This window comes from Curcuma longa, chromosome 3 (genome assembly GCF_044706935.1).
Source record: "Curcuma longa cultivar G26 ecotype Majalengka, Jawa Barat chromosome 3, ITB_CL_G26_1.1, whole genome shotgun sequence".
NCBI lineage: Eukaryota > Viridiplantae > Streptophyta > Magnoliopsida > Zingiberales > Zingiberaceae > Curcuma > Curcuma longa.
Genome location: NC_133863.1, coordinates 12,227,842 through 12,249,902, shown reverse-complemented (window position 1 = coordinate 12,249,902; position 22,061 = coordinate 12,227,842). Strand labels below are relative to the sequence as shown.

The window sequence follows — 22,061 nt, the reverse complement described above, 5'->3', positions numbered from 1 at the left end:
GACGGAGTGCTAAAACCGGCGGCGTGGTCGCGGTTTGGTTACCGCCGTCGACCGTGCGCCATGTGGTAATGGTGACGCGATATCGGAAATGATATTTATAAAGCGGGTCGACAAAAAGGTAGAAAAAACAGAGGAGGGCGGAGAAGACGACGAGACTTGAGATCGAAGGAGGCGGAGGAGGAAGAAGAAGAAGAAGGAGAGAAAGATAGCGATGGATTCGGATTACGGAGTTCCACGGGAGCTGTCGGAGCTGCAGAAGAAGCGAACCGAGTACCAACCTGAGCTCCCGCCTTGCCTCCAGGTCCTTCTCCTTCTTCGTCTTCTGGTTTCAATCTATTTGATTCGGATCGTGTTCTGATGCATCTTCTTCGCTCCTGCAACCTGGATTCGTGGCATCGATCGGTTTCGTCTTTTAGGAGCTGATTAGATGAAGTGCTTATTAAATCGGATCACACTTGTTGACTTGTAGAATATGCTCTTAGATATTGAAATGATAATTCTTTTCCAGTTTGGGACTGTGATGCCGCTCTTTAAGCTTGATTGCGTTTTTACTTCCGATCGAGTTCAATGTTCTCTGAGTTGTTTTGTCGAGCTTTTTGAGAAAGCCCTAAAAATGTAATTTGTCAACAGTCACATCAATTGACCTCGAGATCTATTTTACCGTCTGATCATTGCCCTGGGTTAATTTTTCCCCATTTTCTGATTACGAGAAGGTGTTTGTTCTGTTGAACATGTAGCATGCAGACGGAAATGTGTGTGATCTGCTAATCTTTGGTTCCTTCGAGACTAGAAGTTTCATTTATGTTTAAGATATACTTATGTTTTCTATTTGGTACACCTCCTTGTTGATTCAATAATCATTTTTGGGGCTCAATTTGGCATTTGATGGTTTTCATGGTCAACAAACAGGGCACCACGGTGAGAGTAGAGTTTGGAGATTCAACAACTTGTGCTGATCCATCCAGTGCCAATGTCATAAGCAGGGCCTTTCCCCACACATTTGGGCAGCCCTTGGCTCATTTTCTGAGGGCAACCGCAAAGATTCCTGATGCCCAGATCATCACAGAGCATCCCCCAATGAGGTTTGCCAGCAATCGAGTTCTCATCCATTGAATATTTTTCTGTTAAATTAATTTGAAAAGAATAGTGCATAGGCGTTTACATCAATCTAATTGTTGCCACGAAATTCATCATGTCTCTCTGATTCCTTGTTTGATCTATAGCTTATGATGCATTTACTGAATGACATGATTAAAATGCAGGGTTGGTATTGTATTTTGTGGAAGGCAATCATCAGGAGGTCATAATGTGGTATGGGGACTTTACAATGCAATAAAACTTCACAATCCTGATAGCATTTTGCTTGGGTTTCTTGGTAAGCTCTGTCTTAAGCCAGCAAACATTTCATGTGAACATTTTTTTGGTGTGTACTACTGATCACTTGAACCATTATTCTTCTTTTTGTCATTGTTTTATGAGGTTTGATATCAAATTTCACAAACCTTGCCCCTTAATACACTGACACTGGCACTGCATAAAACAATGACCAAATTCCAAACGATAGTTTTTCTTTCAGTTTAGCTTCCTAACATTGTTGTCTTAATTTACTCTGTATTTTTGTAAAAATATTTCAATATTTCAAAGCAACCTAAAGATAAATAGTAGCTCATTTTTCATTTTTGTTATTGATATAATTATTAATGGAAAATATGCTAAATAAAATACTGGACACATCATTTCACCACCAAGATTTACCTCTTCTTTTTTTTTGAAATGATCCCAAAGTTTTAAAATGCTCAAAATGCCCTTACTATCTAAAAACTTTTCATTTTACCCGCAACCACTAGCTCTGTTAAGTTATTTAATGGAATGACGACATGATAAACATATTGCATCATTTTGGAGTTAAAAATCATCACATCATCTTTTCATTAAGTAACTTAACAACGTCTATGGTTGGAGGGTTCAATAAAAAATTTTCAAACTTTGGGGGGATTTTGACAATATTGAAACTTTAGAGCTCATTTTGAAAAGTAGTTAAAGTTTGGGAGGTGTAATGAAATTTTCCAAATAAATAATATATATCCAGCTACTATGATCATTTTAAAGTCATTTTTCTTTTGATTTGCTATTGTTGTTATAATTTTATAATAAAATGAGGGAGCTATTTCTAACTTTCTGTAACAATTTGGTCATGTCACACAAATGAGGTTTTGTTTGCAAATTAGAAGAAAAACTGAGCACTGGATTTACATTGTGACATTGTAGGATATACAAATGACATTCTTCTATCTGCCTTCGGATATAAAATTAAATTCTTCTTTCTATCTCTAATATATGTTGGGTATTTTTTTCTTCCTTGATATAGGTGGCACTGAAGGTCTCTTTGCACAGAAGACTATGGAAATTACTGATGAGGTTCTTGCTACATACAAGAACCAAGGTGTGAAATAGTTACTTTAACTTTCCTGTGATCTTATTGAAGTCAGGTGCCTTTCTAATTGATAGAAACTCCTTGTTGTATCTAAAGGTGGTTTTGATTTACTGGGCCGAACAGTAGATCAAATTAGAACAACTGAACAAGTAAATGCGACTATGAAAGCATGTCGTGTTCTAAAGTTGGATGGTCTTGTCATTGTTGGAGGTACCTTGTAAACTCTCCAAAGATCTCCTTGTGCGTTCTCTACCTCACAATTTCTTCATTGCTTTTGTGATTAGGAGTCACATCCAACTCAGATGCTGCCCAACTCGCAGAGACATTTGCAGAGGACAAATGCACAACAAAGGTACAGCTGATTTGATTATCCTCTTTATCTTTTATTCAGGATTCATCCTCATGTTATTACATCACATATGTACACCAAATTTGTGTTCTTCCTTCATAATGTTCACTCTTGTTGTGATGAGGTCACCAACAACCATATTCATCAACTTTTTTAGTTTATGCTGGTATTATGTATGCTGTTCATAAAAATGTTGCCTTGTGAACAGGTGGTTGGTGTCCCTGTTACATTGTATGGGGATCTTAAGAATCAATTTGTGGAGGCAAACGTTGGATTTGACACTGTATGCAAGGTAAGTCCCAACCAATGGAATGAAATTTCCCGTTGTTATCATTAATTATCTTTCTTCAAGCTGATGCTTTCCAAGAAGACTAGAATAATTTCCCCACATTATTTGATAATAGATGAATGCTAATACTTTCTCTGTTTCAGGTTAACTCACAGCTAATAAGCAATGTCTGCATAGATGCGCTATCTGCAGAGAAGGTAACAACATTCTGTCATTATTCAAAGAAAAAGGCAATATATCTTCCAGTTGTTTTGGTCAGGTGGTTAGGATTCATTTCAGATCAGATAGAAATTCTTCCTTGCAAAATCTCATGGCAGTACTTTTGGTTATTCAACCCTATAGGGACTGGTGTTTCAAGAACCATTACATGAATACTTGCATGATCGATGAATCGATGATGCATTTTGCCATGCATATGCAATCAATCATATGTGAATCATCGTAGCATTCTCCCTAGCCAAAATGAATAGACCAAGGATAGTTTCCCACGAAGAAAGGAAACAATTGAGAAAAGGACAGTCTGGTGCATGAAGTTCCTGCCAATGCGGGGTCCTGGGGAAGCATTTATTGTATGCAACATTACCCTGCTTTGCAAGAGGTTGTTTCTGAAAAGGAGACATGGAAGAAAAAACATCTAAGGAAAGACTAGGAATTTTTTCCCCCAGTTTCTTCAAATATAATCATAAAGCTATTAATTTTGTAAAATTTTAACTTTCTCTTCCTCTATCCTTCCAAGGAATCACATAATAGGAAAAACTTACCTTATTCGTTTCATCCAAATTTTTTTTGACAGTTCCTAGTATTTCCCTTTCCAGTGAATGTTTTTAAAACCGGATTTGACCTGCAGGTTAAACCCGGAACCAACAGCAAATCCAATCTGATTTACCTTTTAAACATGTTTAACCAAACTGATTTACCTCAAACCGGTTTAAATGAATAAACTAGATAAACTCCCTACAATTTTGGCAAAGTTACAGTTGACTTGTTAGCCTTGTGGTGGTGATTCTTCATTTATATTGGTTGTCGTACAAATCCCAGTAAGATTAAATTAATAAAATTTTGGTTTCTTTTCCAATTAATTATTATAGTGCTATATAGTTTGAATTATAAGGATCATTTGTTTTTTATTTTGTATATTTATTTCATCAGATGTGTGTTTAATTATAAGTGCAAAGATTTTTAGTTATATACAAACTTTGTATATTTTAAATTAATTTTTTTAGGAAAAAAATTTGATATGCTTAAGATTTTCATATAAAATATTTTGTAGATATGGAAGTATAAATTAAATTTATGATATTGTTTTCTTGGTCAAGTAGTTATATTAGTTCTGCCTATTGAACCATCAATGTTATGTCCAATCAAACCAACGATTTGATCGTCTTATGGTTAAATCTCCTGTTCAGATTTCAAAACATGGTTTCTAGTAGGAATCACACTTTTTAATATATTTTGCATTTGAAGACTTTTAATTACTTGACACAAGTGGCATTTTCTTTTCAAGCTATGATAAATGCTTTGTTCTCAGTCAGTTGAGGTTGTCTACTGCAGTATTATTATTTCATTCGCTTGATGGGTCGCCATGCTTCACATGTTGCTGCAGAATGTGCACTTCAGTCACATCCAAATATGGTTTGTAATCCCTTCCAAATGATCCTTACAAGCTTTTCAAAACAAATGTCTAGTAAGCAAAATGCTCATGTTTTTCCTGTGAGAATGACTTATTCTACTTGTTCTCAGCTTATCTTAGGCGAGGAAGTGGCCTTGTCAAAACTTACACTTTTTGACATTACAAAACAGATTTGTGATGCAGTTCAAGCCAGAGCAGCAAAAGGTGGAATCCTACTTTACTGATCTTGTTTAACAGCTGATGATCTATTGTGATATATCTATCTTTTTGCAGACAAGTATCATGGTGTAATTCTTATCCCTGAGGGGCTCATCGAGAGCATTCCTGAATTATATGCTCTTTTACAGGTTGTTTCATAGTTTCTCAGGTTCATGGAATGAAATTCGATGAAGAATGGAGTAATTATTTCAATAGAATGGAATGGACAAAGAATTTAATAGGAATGCTTATTTCTTAGTTTGCTTTATGCATTGTATTCCTATATTTGATTAATAGGAATTTTATTAAGTAATTGAGAAATAATGGCATTAGCGATGATAAAATATACCATTTGTCCAGTCCAGCCTTCCTGCCCAACACAACTCAGCTTGTTCGACCCACATTTCTCATTTATACATGAGAGAACTAATTTATCTGAACCACTGTCCCATCGAAATTGTTCTTCCAAGTTCTTTTCTCTAATCTGCTATGGAAATAATTATTCCACAAAAATTTAGAAGGAATATAATAATCATTCCTATAAACCAAAAGGTTTCATAAATTTTTAATAGATTTGAGGCTTTTGATCTTCAATTTGCAGGAAATACATGGCCTCCAGGACCAAGGCATCTCAACAGATGACATTTCATCCCACCTTTCACCTTGGGCAACTGCATTGTTCCAGTTTCTCCCACCATTCATCAGGAAACAGGTTCATTTTTCCCCTTTCTGACCAATGATAGTAATTTAGCTGTATTTCTTTGTCTTCTCATATATGAAAAAACAAATCTTTATACAAAATTTTATGATGCAGCTTCTACTTAATCCAGAATCTGATGAAGCTGCTCAGTTGTCCCAGGTTCATTTTATTATTGTAGATGTTTTTTCTTTTAAAGAAACGAATGCTTTTGATCTCATTAAGTGTTTGACTAAATGATGTGGTGCATAGATTGAGACAGAGAAGCTTCTAGCACAGCTGGTAGAAAAGGAAATGAGTAATCGAATGGTATGTAATAAGCTTATCTATTTAAAAATAGAGGGTCCGACGATAAAAATATTCTTTAGAGCAAGCTTGACCATGGTATTGAGTATGAATTGTCCCCCAAAAAAAGTAGACAAAAAAAGAGGTCTATAACTGTTTTGTAAAAAATGATATTTAATTGATTTTTTCACTAATAAAGTGGAGTGTGTCTAGTGAGACATTGGGTTAACCCACACTCGCCCTCTGAATGGATTATAATTTGCTAATTTGTATCCACTTTTGTTCTATAGTCGAGGCAGTGTTTGGGGTGTTGGTTTGGAACAAGGCAGATTCTTTGGCCATCTCTGGATATATACTTCATTCTCATTCGAATTAACCAAGCATACCATCAAAGTATTGCAACACTCACTTTCATGTACAATTTGATATCGTTTGCACATGAATATTATAACATAACGATGCGAATTAATTCTCAAATGGCTCTAGTTGTTTCTCTTATGAAGATTTCTTATACTTTCTTCAGTTTCTCTGTGATTTGCACTTTAAAAGGCTTTCCTTTTCATTCATTCCAGAAGGAAGGTACATACAAAGGGAAGAAATTCAATGCGATCTGCCACTTTTTCGGATATCAAGCTCGTGGATCTTTGCCGTCAAAGTTCGATTGTGACTATGCATATGTAGAGTGCCAGCTTGTGATAGTTTCTTTCTTCTCCCATCTTTGGATTATGGTGTCTACATTAACCAACTAGCATGATGATATGATCAGGTTCTTGGACACATCTGCTATCATATCCTAGCAGCTGGCTTAAACGGATACATGGCTACTGTGACAAACCTAAAAAACCCTGTGAACAAATGGCGTTGCGGAGCTGCACCACTCACGGTAGGTTTGATTCCATCCTGCTTGCACACCAAAAGACGTATTGACCATTTATGTAGGAAAGACAAAAGCATGTTAACTTTTCAATGTCAACCAGGTGATGATGACCGTGAAGCGCCATTCTCGTGCTCCTGGAGCCATTCCAATCGGAAAACCTGCCATTCATCCAGTGTCACTAGACTTGAAAGGAAAAGTATACGAGTACGGCTTCAGGATAATCCATTGTTTTCACCTTCATAAAATAAGACCAAGCAACTAACTTATGGCTCATTTCAGATTATTGAGAGAAAGAGCTGCTAGCTTTTTGATGGATGACTTGTACAGAAACCCTGGACCTCTTCAGTTCGAAGGACCAGGTGCCGATGCTAAGACCTATACACTCTCCGTCGAGGATCAAGATTACATGGGTCGCATAAAGAAGCTCCAGGAGTACCTGGACAAGGTTCCCTCCGCCACCTCTAAAAAAGCTATATCATATCAAACTTAAACGAAAGTTTCACATTTATTCTAACATCGCCAAGTTGTCTACCTATCTTGTGAATGCCCTCATAGTTTAGCAATGATCGGTGCAGGTAAAGACCATAGTGAAGCCTGGAGTTTCACAGGATGTTCTGAAAGCTGCTTTAATTTCCATGGCCTCTGTGACAGAAGTTCTGTCAGTAATGACCATGCCATCCTTTAACGGCCATCAGCCTCTCTAACTTGAACGTGGAGTATCTATTTATGTCGCATATGGAATGTAGTCGAACAATTACTTTTGAATAATTGAACCACCCAATTCTATGTGGCCTCATGGTTCCTTCAGTTTTTGCCACTTTATGTGGATGAATGTTGTATGAAACAGTCCGAGCATGTATGGAAGCTACACTTGGAATGCAACAGAAAGCAATATGATGTTTACTCTCTTTTTTTTCGAAAACAAATATTTTTGCTCATAATTTCAAAATGCACATGGTAAACTTGTTTTTGTATGAATAATGGGCTGGTAGTCATTAGAAATTGCAAGAAAAGTTCCCCACGATAAACTTTGGGATAGGGTAGATCTAGTTAATCGAAATAATCATAAAGTGGATGGCATCAGTGTAATCGAAATAATCATAAAGTGGATGGCACCAATAGAATATTTGATTAACTGTGAAAACATCTTGCACTGTAGCTCTGGGGCAGATTATCATTGTGTAGTTAGTATCACACAATCTATGCCATCACTAATGACTTTGCCGAAAGAGTTTTCTATCCACAAACCATAAAATTAAAAGAAATAGGGAAGAAAATTAAGAAAAAACTATCTTATATTTTTAAAAAAAAAAGAAATCGGTGACGACGAGTGCAAGTCCATTGGTAAACACATGGATGTGGAGGTGATGAAGCATGGACAATAAACAAACGTGCCCATGCTAGGTGATTGTTGCCTCTTTGGTGAGCAATTAGGAATACCTTCAATCACTTTCAACACCTTCGCAAACAAAGAATTAGAATTAGGCCGCACTATTCTGATCGATCCAATTGAAAATATTAAAAAGGATAAATATTTTTTGTTTTTTTATTTCAGATGAATGGATAATTTAAACATTCGTGGTTTTAGATAATAATAATTATTACAAATTTAATGATTGTACATAAGCATTCATTTGTTAAATATTTATACTATTTTTACTCCTTTCATTTCTTGAATTTTTCCGAAAAAAATAATTTGGAAATTAATCGATGGTACTATTTTTCTATTAACTATTTAATTTTTTTATTAAAAAATGAATTCAATTTAATGGAATAAAAATCTTCGGCAAATTTAATTTATCTCGACTAATATAAATTAAAAACTAAACTTATTTCCTCAAAATTAATTAAATAGAGTTGTTAAATTTGATTCCCCTTAATTTTAGATTCGTCGGATTGTATTCCTTTTATTTCTCGTTTTTTCGGGATTAGTTTGGTGAAAGATTAATCAACATTTTAGATTATGCTCTAAAAATAAATAAGGAAATCTGTGACTTTTATGAGAAAATTTTAATAAAGTCGGCTTATTAGAAATTAAAAATTTATTAAAGGCATTCAATTATGTTCCTGAAAAATAGGAAATTAATCAGTAACCTTTTGTGAGAAAATTTCTCTAACGGATTTCTTCCTAAATTTTTGGCATCCTCTAACTAATTTCAAGTAAATTATACTCTATAAATATACATCACATATCGTTACCAACCACACACCATCTCTTTCTCACCTTCACCAGAGTCATTAATCTTCAAGTTTAAAAGAAAGGAGGAAAGGAAATACATTGTGAAAACAAGAAGATAAAGAGCGTTCATGGCTGCCATTGCAATGAAGAACGATAATGTCACCTCTCTTCCCCATGATCTCACCGTGGAGGTTTGCGTCCGCATCGCCTCCACCTCTACCACGCCGCGCAAAGATATAAAGTGTTTGCAAGAATCGTGAGTAGATTGTCGTGAACAATGCCTTCGTACACATACATATAGATGTATAGATACATATATGTGATTGTAAATTGATCGAACTGGATTTTTATGATTGTAGGTGCAAAGTTTTTCATGAAGCAACGAGAGCGAAAAAAGTAGGGAAATTCATGAATGTTAGGAGGGAATTGGAACTTAGTCTTAACTGGTTCGATAAGCAAGAGTACTTCGCCTTGCTTCGTGCTTGTGCCAATTGTGACAACTTTAATGCCTACTTCATCCTTGGCCTTGTAAGTTTTCATATATTTATATATATATTTGCATTTTTATTTTAAAATAATTTTAAATTCAAGTGATCACTAAATGCATGCTGTAAGCAGGAAGAGATGTTCAACCTGAAAGAGAAGACGCTAGGATTGGACCATCTGCACAAGGCTCAAGTGGGCGAGCACCCAGTCACAAGCTACATGCTCGGCATGATACTGTTTCAGGAGCCGGAGACACGGTCACTTGCAGTGGAGATGTTGAACAAGTTGGCTGCCATGGACAGCAGTAGAGTAAGCACTGCAGCAGCACCTGACGATGGTGCTTTGATTCGAGCGTGCAGGAGGGAGGCAGTAGAGGTCATGAGGTGCATGACTTGGGAAAAGCCAGGGCGAGTCGACTCCGTGTGCCCGAATCAGTGATGTGGGAGCGTCTTTAGAACCCGCGATTGGGACTTGTGGTCATACGACGAGAATCGAACCTTTTGCAGCGACATGTGCAGGTGGAGGCACGAGTTAGATCTACTTGCTAGAACTTGAGATCAATGTGTCCATAAATTAAGGCCAGTCCATAGAAGATATAAAGGTCCTTAAATGAACAATTTGTTCACCTGTAAATATGTCTAATATGCTTACGTTAGCAGTGTGAAATTAAAAGGTAACTTTTTTACCTTCGATCTAGAAAATCTAATTCTCCAGGAATTTTTTTGAGGAATAATTAAGATGTTACAGTGTGATAAAATCCTCATTATCTCTAAAAACCAATGGAAACGAAACCTTAAAGCATGTGAAATATGTAGTAATTTTTGTTGCAACAATTTATTTTGATTTGAGCTCTCCACAAGAATGTTTTCACGGGATGGCTGGCTGAATCTTCCCGGTGCATAATCCAAATCCCACGTTATAGTCATTTCCTTACCATACAAAATAAATTATAATGATCAGATATAAATCAAGCAGGAATTTGAGTATATAATTGATATTATAGATTGTTTGACAGATTAAGATAACTAAATTTGATTAAATCATGTTCAAATACATCGACCAGAGTTTAAATCGGTTTCCTATCTCTTGAACCTTTAAATCTACTCAATTTGATTGGTGTAACCAATAGTAATGCAAATTAACAACTGTGAAAAACGTAAAAAGAAAATCAAAAGCTCATGAGAACCAACCTTGCAACAAGCTTTAAAGGTGACTTCATCTCCATCTTCAAGAAATTTGTGAATTGTGCCATTCAAGTTATGCGGCTTTTGCCCATTCCACGTCAACTCCAGTAAGCATCCTACGGATCCTTCCTCCTGGTAAAAAGATTGGTCCATTAAATGGCGAACTAAAAAGTAATAGAGATTGAAAGAAGGAAAGACAAATTTGTTAAGAACTTAAGAAATTTCTTAAGGTTAAATAACAGAAAATGACATACATGTCCGCTGATGGTCCCAGTTCCAAGTAGATCACCAGGTCTTAAGTTGCATCCATTGTTAGTGTGATGAGCTAGTTGCTGAGTTAATGTCTAATACCTAATTGGTATGATAAAAGAAAGAACTTATGGCAAACAGGGCTAACATCACAAAGGCGATTAGTAATAGGGTACAAAATTCTCAAGCTCAAGAAGTGCACACATTCTCATGCACAATTTTTGTTCAATTTCCTATGTATGAGTCGATCGGAAGAGCCCTAAAATTTAGTAGACTAAAGAACAGCAAAAGCTAGTCACAGCTAACATTTTAAAACTGAGCAAATAGATTACTTTTGTCGATGGTTTAAAAAAATCAAAACTTTAAGAATTGGTCCGTCAAGAATATATGAGAATAAAGTTGTCATAAATTTTCAAATTTGCAAGTCAATTAATTTCAAATTTGCAATGGTCTCTTGTTGTGCAGTAATTGCAAGTGCTTTGAATGAATATCTCACCAAAAACAATATTTTCTTAACGAGCGCAAAATATACATACGTAGAACATAACAAATACTAGTTTATTTATTATTGAACACATAAAAAAGATCATAATTTTTCCAGCAACAAAGTAATAGATCATGCAAGAGAGGTAATTAGAAAATATATAAATAAACATCTGATTCAACATTTGCTTTTTGAATCATTCAGCAAATATCATGTAATTGAAACTGTTGATCTCAAATTCTGAAGGTATTTCCACAGTTATTAAAATGCACAAGCAGAATTGATAGAAAAATAACAAGATCGTGTGAGATGATAGCTGGATATGTATATAGATATACGAGATTCATATGCCGCACCTCTCCCTCTCGTCGCCGCCGACAGCGTCCCCCGAGATATCTCGTCGCCGCCGACAGCGTCCCCCTTGTCAAGCTGACCGCAAGGGTGAGTTCGCCATCCATTTTTTTCCCTCTCGGTTCTATCAATCTGCGCTTCTTTCTCTCGGATCCGTTCGACGCGTTCATATTTTGATCCTTTGGGTTGTTTTTTTTAATGGATCCTATTCGCTTCTCTCGCGTCCGGCGTCGCTGCGTTCGGCTGACCGGGAGGGCGATTGGTTCCTCTCGAAACAGGTCTCCTGCTTGCAGAATGGCCGGCCGGACACCATGTGCCAAAAATGGCGGTGGCAGCCCAAGAACTGCTCCTTGCCCAGGTCAGTTCCAGTTTCTTCCAAGATCACATTCTGCTCCTTGGTTGACTCTATGCGACTCTGATCTGTTCAAAACTCGGTCTCCAGATTCGACGCGAGGCAGATGCTCGAGTGGCTACGGGGTAGGCGGATGGTATTTGTCGGAGACTCGATTAATCGGAATCAGTGGGAGTCGATGGTGTGTCTGATGCAGACGGTGGCATCATCTTCCCAAGAAGATACTCCCACCCACTAGGGTTTCTCTAAATTTGATGGTAGCCCCTAATTTCTCAACCAATCTGCCTACATTTCTTGAATTTAAACATTCATGGTTTTAGACAATAATAATTATTACAAATTTAATGATTGTACATAAGTATTCAATTGTTAAATATTTATTCTATTTTTACTCCTTTCATTTCTTGAATTTTTTCAGAAAAAAATAATTTGGAAATTTATCGATGGTACTAGTTTCCTATTAACTATTTACTTTTTTATTAAAAAATGAATTAAATTTGATGGAATAAAAATCTTCAAACGTCACAGGCAAATTTAATTTATCTCGACTAATATAAATTAAAAGCTAACTTTATTTCCTCAAAATTAATTAAATAGAGTTGTTAAATTTGATTCTCCTTAATTTTTAGATTCGTCAGATTGTATTCCTTTTATTTCTCGTTTTTTTCGCGATTAGTTTGGTGAAAGATTAATCTATTTTACCAAACTAAAAATAAATAAGGAAATCTATGACTTTTATGAGAAAATTTTGATAAAGCCGGCTTATTAGGAATTAAAAATTTATTAAAGGTATTCAATTATGTTCCTGAAAAATAGGAAATCAGTAACTTTTATGAGAAAATTTCTCTAACTAATTTCTTCCTAAATTTTTGCTTCCTCTAACTAATTTCAAGTAAATTATACTCTATAAATACACATCACATATCGTTACCAACCACACACCGTCTCTTTCTCACCTTCACCAGAGTCATTAATCTTCAAGTTTAACAGAAAGGAAGAAAGAAATACATTGAGAAAATAAGGAGATAGAGAGCGTTCATGGCTGGCGTTGCAATGCAGAAGGATAATGTCACCTCTCTTCCTCATGATCTCGTCGTGGAGGTTTGTGTCCGCATCGCCTCCACCTCTGCCACACCGCGCAAAGACATAAAGTGTTTGAAAGAATTGTGAGTAGATTGTCGTAAACAATGTCTTCGTATATATACATGTAGATGTATAGATACATATATGTGATTGTAAATTGATCAAACTGGATTTTTATGATTGTAGGTGCAAAGTTTTTCAAGAAGCATCGAGAGCGAAAAAAGTAGGGAAATTCATGAATGTTAGGAGGGAATTGGAACTCAGTCTTAACTGGTTCGATAAGCAAGAGTACTTCGACTTGCTTCGTGCTTGTGCCAATTGTGGCAACTTCAATGCCTACTTCATCCTCGGCCTTGTAAGTTTTCATATATTTATATATATTTTTACATTTTTATTTTAAAATAATTTCGAATCCAAGTGATCACTGAATGCATGTTGTAAGCAGGAAGAGGTGTTCAACCTGAAAGAGAAGACGCTAGGATTGGACCATCTGCACAAGGCTCAAGTGGGCGAGCACCCAGTCACAAGCTACATGCTTGGCATGATACTGTTTCAGGAGCCGGAGACACGGTCACTTGCAGTGGAGATGTTGAACAAGTTGGCTGCTATGGACGGCAGTAGAGTAAGCACTGCAGCAGCACCTGGCGATGGTGCCTTGATTCGAGCGTGCAGGAGGGAGGCAGCAGAGGTCATGAGGTACATGACTTGGGAAAAGCCAGGGCGAGTCGACTCAGTGTGCCCGAATCAACGATGCGGGAGAGTCTTCAGAACAAGCGACTGGGACTTGTGGTCATATGACGAGAATCGAACCTTTTGCAGCGACATATGCAGATGGAGGCACGAGTTAGATCTACTTGCTAGATCTTGAGATCAATGCATCCAGAAATTGAGGCCAGTCCATAGAAAGATATCAAGGTTCTTAAATGAGCAATTTGTTCACCTGTAAATATGTCTAATATGCTTACTTTAGCAGTGTGAAATTAAAAGGTAACTTTTTTTACCTTCGATGTAGAAAATCCAATTCTCCAGGAGTTTTTTTTTTGGGAATAATTAAGAGGTTACAGTGTGATAAAATCCTCATTATCTCTAAAAATCATTGGAAACAAAGCCTTAAAGCATGTGAAATATGTAGTAATTTTTGTTGAAGCAATTTATTTTGATTTGAGCTCTCCACTGAGAATGTTTTCAAGGGATGGCTGGCTGAATCTTCCCGGTGCATGATCCAAATCCCACGTTATAGTCCTTTCCCTACCATACAAAATAAATTATAATGATCAGACATAAATCAAGCAGGAATTTGAGTATATAATTGATATTCTAGATTGTTTGACAGATTAAGATAACTAGATTTGATTAAATGATCTTAGTATTATAACTATTACTAGTTCTATAGTTTTATGCTGCAGTATGGCAAAATGTTAGCTAAAGTATGATGGAATGGCAAGTATGCTAAGCTTATGGTATCATCGTCGTCGATCTTAAAGTGTGTATGTCCCAACTATTTTAAAGTTGACTGCATGAATCTTATTCCTCTATAGAGCTCTACATAAAATTTATCATGTGCAAGCAAAATTATTCCCATTTTGAACGATGTATGATTTTATCGTCAACATAGACTATAGGAGTGTCATGACAGTGTTCTTTAGGTTCAAATTTTCCAGGAAAGATTATGTAGCCATCGAAAAAGTCATATATGTTCTGAGAAAAAGTAGAACTGGATGAGATATGAGACAAGACAATATAACTCGGATTGAAGGAAGAAAAAACAAGACAGGAGAGAACTAGATGCACAACAAGAATGAGACCCTCACAGATGAAGAAAAATCCTTCCAAAGAACTAAAAAGGAAACATATGAAGATAATTATGGTCCCTATTTTTTTTTCATCCAAGAAAACAAGCCAGAGTCCCGACTCTTAGAATCTTATCCACCATTGTACTTGTGCAAAACAAGATCACTAGTGATATCAAAACATCATGTTCTATTACATCGATCAGAGTTTAAATCGGTTTCCTATCTCTTGAACCTTTAAATCTACTCAATTTGATTGGTATAAGCAATAATAATGCAGATTATCAACTGTGAAAAACTTAAAAAGAAAATCAAAAGCTCATGAGAACCAACCTTGCAACAAGCTTTAAAGATGACTTCATCTCCATCTTCAAGAAATTTGCGAATTGTGCCATTCAAGTTATGTGGCTTTTGCCCATTCCAAGTCAACTCCAGTAAGCATCCTACGGATCCTTCCTCCTGGTAAAAAGATCGGTCCATTAAATGGCGAGCTAAAAAGTAATAGAAATTGAAAGAAGGAAAGACAATTTTTTAAGAACTAGAAATTTCTTAAGGTTAAATAACAGAAAATGACATACAGGTCCACTGATGGTCCCAGTTCCAAGTAGATCACCAGGTCTTAAGTTGCATCCATTGATAGTGTGATGAGCTAGTTGCTGAGTTAATGTCCAATACCTAATTGATATGATAAAAAAAAACTTATGGCAAACAGAGCTAACATAACAAAGACGATTAGTAATAGGGTACAAAATTCTCATACTCAAGAAGTGCACACATTCTCATGCACAATTTTTGTTCAGTTTCCTATGAATGAGCCGATCGGAAGAGCTCCAAAATTTAGTAGACTAAAAAACAGCACAAGCTAGAGTCACAGCTATTTAAAAACTGAGCAAATAGATTACTTTTGTCGATGAATTAAAAAAAAAAAATCAAAACTTTAAGAATTGGTCAGTCAAGAATATATGAGAATAAAGTCGTCATAAATTTTCAAATTTGCAAGTCAATTAATCTGAAATTTGCAATGGTCTCTTGTTGTGCAGTAATTGCAAGTGCTTTGAATGAATATCTCACCAAAAACAATATTTTCTTAACGAGTGCAAAATATACATACGTAGAACATAACAAATACTAGTTTATTTATTATTGAACACACACAAAAGATCATAATTTTCCCAGCAACAGGGTAATAGATCATGCAAGAGAGGTAATTAGAAAATATATAATTAAACATCTGATTCAACATTTGCTTTCTGAATCATTCAGCAAATATCATGTAATTGAAACTGTTGATCTCAAATCCTGAAGGTATTTCCACAGTTATTAAAATGCATAAGCAGAATTGATAGAAAAATAACAAGATCATGTGAGATGATAGCTGGATATGTATATAGATATATATATTTGTGGCAAAAGTTTACTGTTCTTACAGATTACTGAAATTGCTGGATGTGACAAGCACAGGATGTTCATGCCCATCAGGCTTGATCCAGACCTTAAGGAAAAAATGTATGTTATCAATAGATGGATAGAGAAAGCCTTCAATATTTTTTAAAAAAAATATGGCATTAGATGTGTCTGCATGCAACAAGAAAGATTGACAAGCAACATATACCTCGAGAGGAATGTCATAGTTTACATGCTTGGATTCTGTCAAGTATGGCAAGGGCTCAGGATCCTGCAATTGCATATTAGTTGTGACTCCAGTTTTGTTGAACTTGTTCAACGATATGAATGCCTCGTGAGACCTAAAATAAGTGAAGATCCACCCACCTGCTTTGGAGCTTCACAGGCAAAAGGCTCAAGTGCATCTAGTGTCACAATCCAGGGTGATATTGTTGTACCTGAGGAAGTCACAAATTAAGTTAATAAACTTCATGAAATTGAAACTAGAGATACACAACAAAACTTTACTCACCAAAACTCTTTCCGAGAAAAGGCCCAAGAGGAACATATTCCCATGCTTGGATGTCTCTGGCTGCCAAAAAGACTCTACTTAACTATGAGCTTAGAGTAAAAGGTAAAATGTTCATTAAATCAAAATAAGAAAAAGAAAATGTTCATTAAATCAAAATAAGAAAAAGAAATCGTAGCTACCACTCCAATCGTTCATTAGTACAAGCCCAAAAATATGATCTGCTGCCATATTGACATCAATTGGTTTGCCTAATTCATTTCCTGGACCCACTATTGCAGCCTGGGAGTGTGAGTAGCAAAATAATTATCTTAAAGATGATAGCTCACTCCTAAAAATTGATAATGTTATTCACAAGCCATGAGCACAAGAATGTAAACTCTGGAATTTGAATCTGCAGTAAACAAAATGCTTCAAAAACAGTAAAGATCATCAGGCAGGAACAAAAATTATAGTAAGAGATCATAACTAAATATGTAATAAAAGAGAAATGCATAAAGTTAATCTTTGCAGAACTGACCATTTCAAGCTCGAAATCCAGCTTCTGTGTGGGTCCGAAATATGGTGGAGAGTTTCCTGTTGGATATGCTTGTCCTCTGATTACATCAAAACCATTTTAGCTCAAGATGGCTTTCCCTTAAACTAAACTTACAACTCCTAGTAATTAAAAATTTAGGGTGTTGTTGTTCCACAGTTTGAGAAACTAAAAAACAATTATGATCTCATATTAATTATAAGCACTGCAAATTCCAAAATGATACATACAAATGAGATAGCAATCATCATTTGTTTTTTTCATTAAGTACATTGAGCATTTGATTTCAGCAACAGAGACATTCTTTAATGAACCTATGTAACTTCTTCCGGAAATATACTTAATACTATAATGGTCCTAAGAACACACACAAAAAAGAAAAAAAAAAAAGATTGTTCACCTTGGACGGACGATAGGTGTGCCAGATATCACAATAGAGGAAGCTCGTCCATGATAAGCAATAGGAAGATGAAACCTGTAGTTTCATAGCCGGTCAGAAAAGGTAAACAATTATTACTCATTAATCTCATTTTGTGAAGGAGAATGAATGAATATTTTTTAAGTTTAAATTGATCTCTGTCTCTCTGAAAGAAAATAGTCAAAGGACACAAATAGAACACAACCACAGCATCTTTGTCTGATGCAGACAAATTTCTTCTTGTCCAATTCTAGGTCAAATGCATTCCTTTACTCTGGTTGATCTGGGAATTAGCAGTTTGATTGCGAAGAAGCAAAAAAACTAAAAGCTACCAAATTGACAAGTGACAGAAGAATTGAGAAAAGAAGCATCCAACAACAAGAATGTTGAACGAGATATCAAGGAGCGAGTTGCAGAGGCCAAATGAAGTCAAGAAGAACATTCAGGCATGAAAATGATATTTGAAATTTAAACATTCTCAACTATTTCTCTCTCTCTAACAGGTGAGAATTCTCACCGAGTGCAAAACAATAGGGTATTTGAAACCGAAGATATTATCACAAGCATATAAAAAAACGAGCAATGTTCAATGGAAACAGGAGTTTCCATCTATCTTAATTAAATAAACATTTTAGAAGAGCTAGTAACCCAACAAAATGGAAGACGAGGGGAATATCTTTCAACAAGATATACATTCATCAATAAGGATCATTGTGATATCTGATAACACTGAGTTTTATACATCATGATAGGATATCAAATTATTTGTCATACCAGGTCAAATCATCATTCACCATGTTAGTTCCAACTATTATCAGCTACATGGATTCTGCCCCGTCATTGAACTTTAGTCATTTTCATATTGTAAAAATACTAGAACTAATCCTTGACAATATGTATGCATATAGGATGTGAAAAAAAAAACACAAATGCTCAAATACTAGCCCTATTTGATTGTACAAAATATGGAAAAATAACCAAGATGCAACAAAGGAATGATGCAAATGAGATAAAACTAGAGCATTACATGACCAGTTAATGGTTCTGGAAATATCACAGTGAAACATATGACAATAGTTGATAGTTTCAACAAGTACGAAAGAAGACTGAAGAATCCAATGTGAGAGTAAATCTAGCTAAAAGTAAGAGTTAGTTGTTAAATCCAAAAAGAATATAGGAGAAAGTGTGTAGATCACTCAAAGCACCAAATACACAAAGAAAGAAGAAATGCCAGCAACATTTCAATTGTACAGAGTATGAGCGGTTAGAATGCTGTTAAAAGAATTTTTAGTAAAAAAACAGGAGAGGCATATGTGCACCAGAAAACAATAATACAGATTATGCATCACATATGACAGAAAATAAGAACGGAGAAGTACCAGTTTTCTGGAATTGGCTTCACTGGTCCTCGAAATATGAGTCCACAGTTCTTTGCATGATGCATAGAAGAAAAGAAATCTGTATAGTCCCCAATTACAGTAGGCAGAAGCATCTCTACTTCACTCTGTTGTGTTAATAAAAAATCTTTAATGAATTGCAAGTTTCAGAAGGAAATCTATGTTGACGGCATTCACCTACCATCTTCAAAAGGCATTTCTCCCTTAAACTACTATTGTCACGTAGTATTGCTTCATCAGCTGGATAGGTTAAGAGAAAATTAGAACTGTTTACAAACTCCAGGATCACAATATGGTATATACACCTAGCTAGATGTCAACATCAATGGCTGAAAAAAAAAAAATAAAAATATGGATAAATTCCAAAGTCAAAGAAACCAGATTTCTTTGTAGTGATTGCATGTAAATACTATGCTAAATATCCTTACAAAATTGACCACATTAAAATTAATTTAGCTAAGAGAGATACAGACAATCATGCACATTGGGTAAAGTATGTAAGTTACATATTTACATTGGCTGTGCACCTGTTAATTTGATTATATCTCAGTTTTTAAATGAGAATAAGCCATGTATCCAGATTAACTTAACTAAACCTAATTCATTCTGTTGGTAATCAGGAAAAACAGAATGAGAGAAGATAAGCAAGTTGTATGAACATAAAACTTAAAAATAATTTTGACCTAGTGGATGATCCAACTCAAATATATAGAAGTCTATGGTGCAACAGAACATGGGGTGAGAACATACAGATCGACAGGAGAACATCTAAAAGTGTGACTATTTAGTATGCTAACCTTTTGACCTGTGCAATTTGTTACTCATCAAAATAAATATTAGCAAAAAATTTTTTTTATTTTCTAGCACAAGATAAGTGGTCAGCTCCATGAAACCAACATTATGAAGTTACCATAAAGCAAATTTAGAAAAAATTGTCTTACAAAAATCCTGCACCAAAGGGCTGATAAGTATCTTGACACATAAGTGAAGGATAGTGTGATTACCTAATGTAGCAACAGGATTTTACCTATCCATGATTTGTAGTCCAATCAATGAGCTAATCAAATAAATCAAGAATGAGAATACTGCCAGTATAAATTTCCAAGTCTTACATGGAGAAATAAAATTAAGGTTCGCATATCAAATTCTATGAATTGTCTTTGTATGTCAATCTTAGGAACTCTTATGACCTTCAGAACTTATCATAAATTGATGATTCCAATGCTGCAGTGTCCAAAGTAGAGAGCTAGAAAATATTGGAACCCAAAATCAAAGCAAGACACTCAAACAACACAAAATTTAAAAGCATCTCTATAGCACAGTTGCTGTGAACTGGAATGAAGTACCTGAGAGAATTCTCTGTAAAGTCAATCTCGCCTCCTTCCAAGCAGGCCGTCCCAATCCCACAAATACGTTAAGAGATGGCTGTTTTAAGAGACAATATTAGCAACTCAAACATAGTAGTGAAAAATAAAAAGGAACCTAAAGCAGAAAACAGATGATCAGATACAAAATGCCCCCTCGCCCTATTTGATATTTGTGTGGTTTGTAACTGGAAACATTTCATTGTCCACTATAACAATTAACAAGGATATACTTAGCATTGTTACAGAGCATTTAAAAAACCAGCTTTACACTCTCAGCAAGAGCGTCTTTTGTTACTATCAACAAGCTCCATAAGTTAGCAATGTGACTGAAGCATCTGCACTAAAACATCACTCAGATAATGCAACATCTAATTCACTTAAATTTCATAGATGATCTTCCATCACTTAAATTAAACTTAAATGTCCGTAAAATCGAGTACGAAACATTTTTTTTCCAGTAGACATGTCAGATCACCATAGCTTTTTATCAAGCAGCACATGGTACTTTCTCTGTAGATCTATTTGCTTGATGATGCAAAAGATTACTTTCTATAGTAGAAAATTCCATTGTTAACGTGAAAAGACCGAGGTCATTCCAAAATCATAATTCCCCAACTCCGACTCAGTCCACGAAAACGGCTCCGTCGCAGCTGTACAACTGGTAAATCGAGAAGAGAGGGGCAACCTGGAGGAAGCAAGGGGAGTTCTTGAGGATGGGGCCGTCGAAGAGGCCGGCGGACGAGACGACGGAGAGGTCGAGGACGAAGTCCCCGATGGCGACTCCGGGGCGCGGAGCGGCGGCATCACCTCCGCCGCAGGCGGAAGCGGGGCGGAAGACACCATAGGGAAGGTTCTCGATGGGGAAGTGGGAATCGGGATCGACCTCGACGAAGGATCTCAAACCCATCTCTCTCTCTCTCTCTCTCTCTCTCTCTCTCTCTCTCTAGCTCGCTGAAGGCGCAGAGGCAGCGGACAGACGGTATTTATGTTGTGACCGCTCACTGTAACTGGTAGGTACCGGATAATCGGAAGAAAATGAGAATTTTTACAAAAAAACATAATTAAATCTTTTTTACAAAAATTTATCCATTTGATTCAAAATCAATTAAATGAAAAAAAAAAGAGACCATGTAACATAAATATTATTAAATGATCGATTATCTTATATCTTAATTATAATTATTTTAGAAAATACGGCCACAAGTTTTGCCCAAGCATGAGAGATGGGTAGGTGTAGCTGTGAGCTATGAAGGTGAAGGGTAGATAGTATTAGTGGCAGTACCACGCAGCACAACTAAGCGAACCAGATAAATCGAATAGAAAAGTAGTTGAGTCATTTTATTCCCGAACGAGCATACAATAAGTAACAAAAAAACATGTCTGCAAAACTGAGACGAGGTGAATTTGTATCAAGAAATCTCATGAGGAACATGTTTTTATCTCTCATGAGGAATATGAATTATAACTGGTCATATCATGTCCTTCCATCAAAAATAGTCCTCTTCACGAGTGATA

General features: G+C 35.8%; 3 protein-coding genes and 1 long non-coding RNA gene across 4 annotated transcripts; 2 read left to right on the top strand and 2 right to left on the bottom strand.

Annotated features, from left to right (window-relative positions):
* The first annotated feature begins 52 nt into the window (after positions 1-52).
* On the top strand, positions 53-7,662 carry LOC141823432 (pyrophosphate--fructose 6-phosphate 1-phosphotransferase subunit alpha-like). The gene is made up of 19 exons (XM_074710715.1): positions 53-301; positions 910-1,082; positions 1,263-1,375; positions 2,369-2,443; positions 2,531-2,644; positions 2,719-2,786; positions 2,992-3,075; positions 3,216-3,269; positions 4,624-4,704; positions 4,813-4,906; positions 4,976-5,049; positions 5,502-5,612; positions 5,715-5,759; positions 5,850-5,906; positions 6,455-6,559; positions 6,649-6,765; positions 6,860-6,963; positions 7,039-7,204; positions 7,335-7,662. Exons 1-19 carry the CDS (start codon positions 212-214, stop codon positions 7,461-7,463), a joined length of 1,854 nt encoding a protein of 617 aa, XP_074566816.1. The 5' UTR covers positions 53-211; the 3' UTR covers positions 7,464-7,662.
* A 2,517-nt stretch (positions 7,663-10,179) lies between these two features.
* On the bottom strand, positions 10,180-12,241 carry LOC141822741 (uncharacterized). The gene is made up of 3 exons (XR_012601352.1): positions 11,698-12,241; positions 10,615-10,740; positions 10,180-10,353 (listed from the first exon to the last, which is right to left on the bottom strand). It is a non-coding gene; the product is annotated as an uncharacterized LOC141822741 (long non-coding RNA).
* An 841-nt stretch (positions 12,242-13,082) lies between these two features.
* On the top strand, positions 13,083-13,995 carry LOC141823707 (uncharacterized). The gene is made up of 3 exons (XM_074710964.1): positions 13,083-13,210; positions 13,314-13,482; positions 13,573-13,995. Exons 1-3 carry the CDS (start codon positions 13,083-13,085, stop codon positions 13,993-13,995), a joined length of 720 nt encoding a protein of 239 aa, XP_074567065.1.
* Positions 13,996-14,150: 155 nt separating this feature from the next.
* On the bottom strand, positions 14,151-21,483 carry LOC141824564 (fumarylacetoacetase). Its single transcript, XM_074711872.1, has 14 exons — positions 21,232-21,483; positions 20,526-20,604; positions 19,361-19,419; positions 19,162-19,286; positions 17,765-17,839; positions 17,350-17,425; positions 17,012-17,111; positions 16,833-16,892; positions 16,688-16,758; positions 16,530-16,592; positions 16,345-16,409; positions 15,496-15,592; positions 15,251-15,376; positions 14,151-14,375 (listed from the first exon to the last, which is right to left on the bottom strand). Exons 1-14 carry the CDS (start codon positions 21,451-21,453, stop codon positions 14,313-14,315), a joined length of 1,281 nt encoding a protein of 426 aa, XP_074567973.1. The 5' UTR covers positions 21,454-21,483; the 3' UTR covers positions 14,151-14,312.
* Between the last annotated feature and the right edge of the window lie 578 nt (positions 21,484-22,061).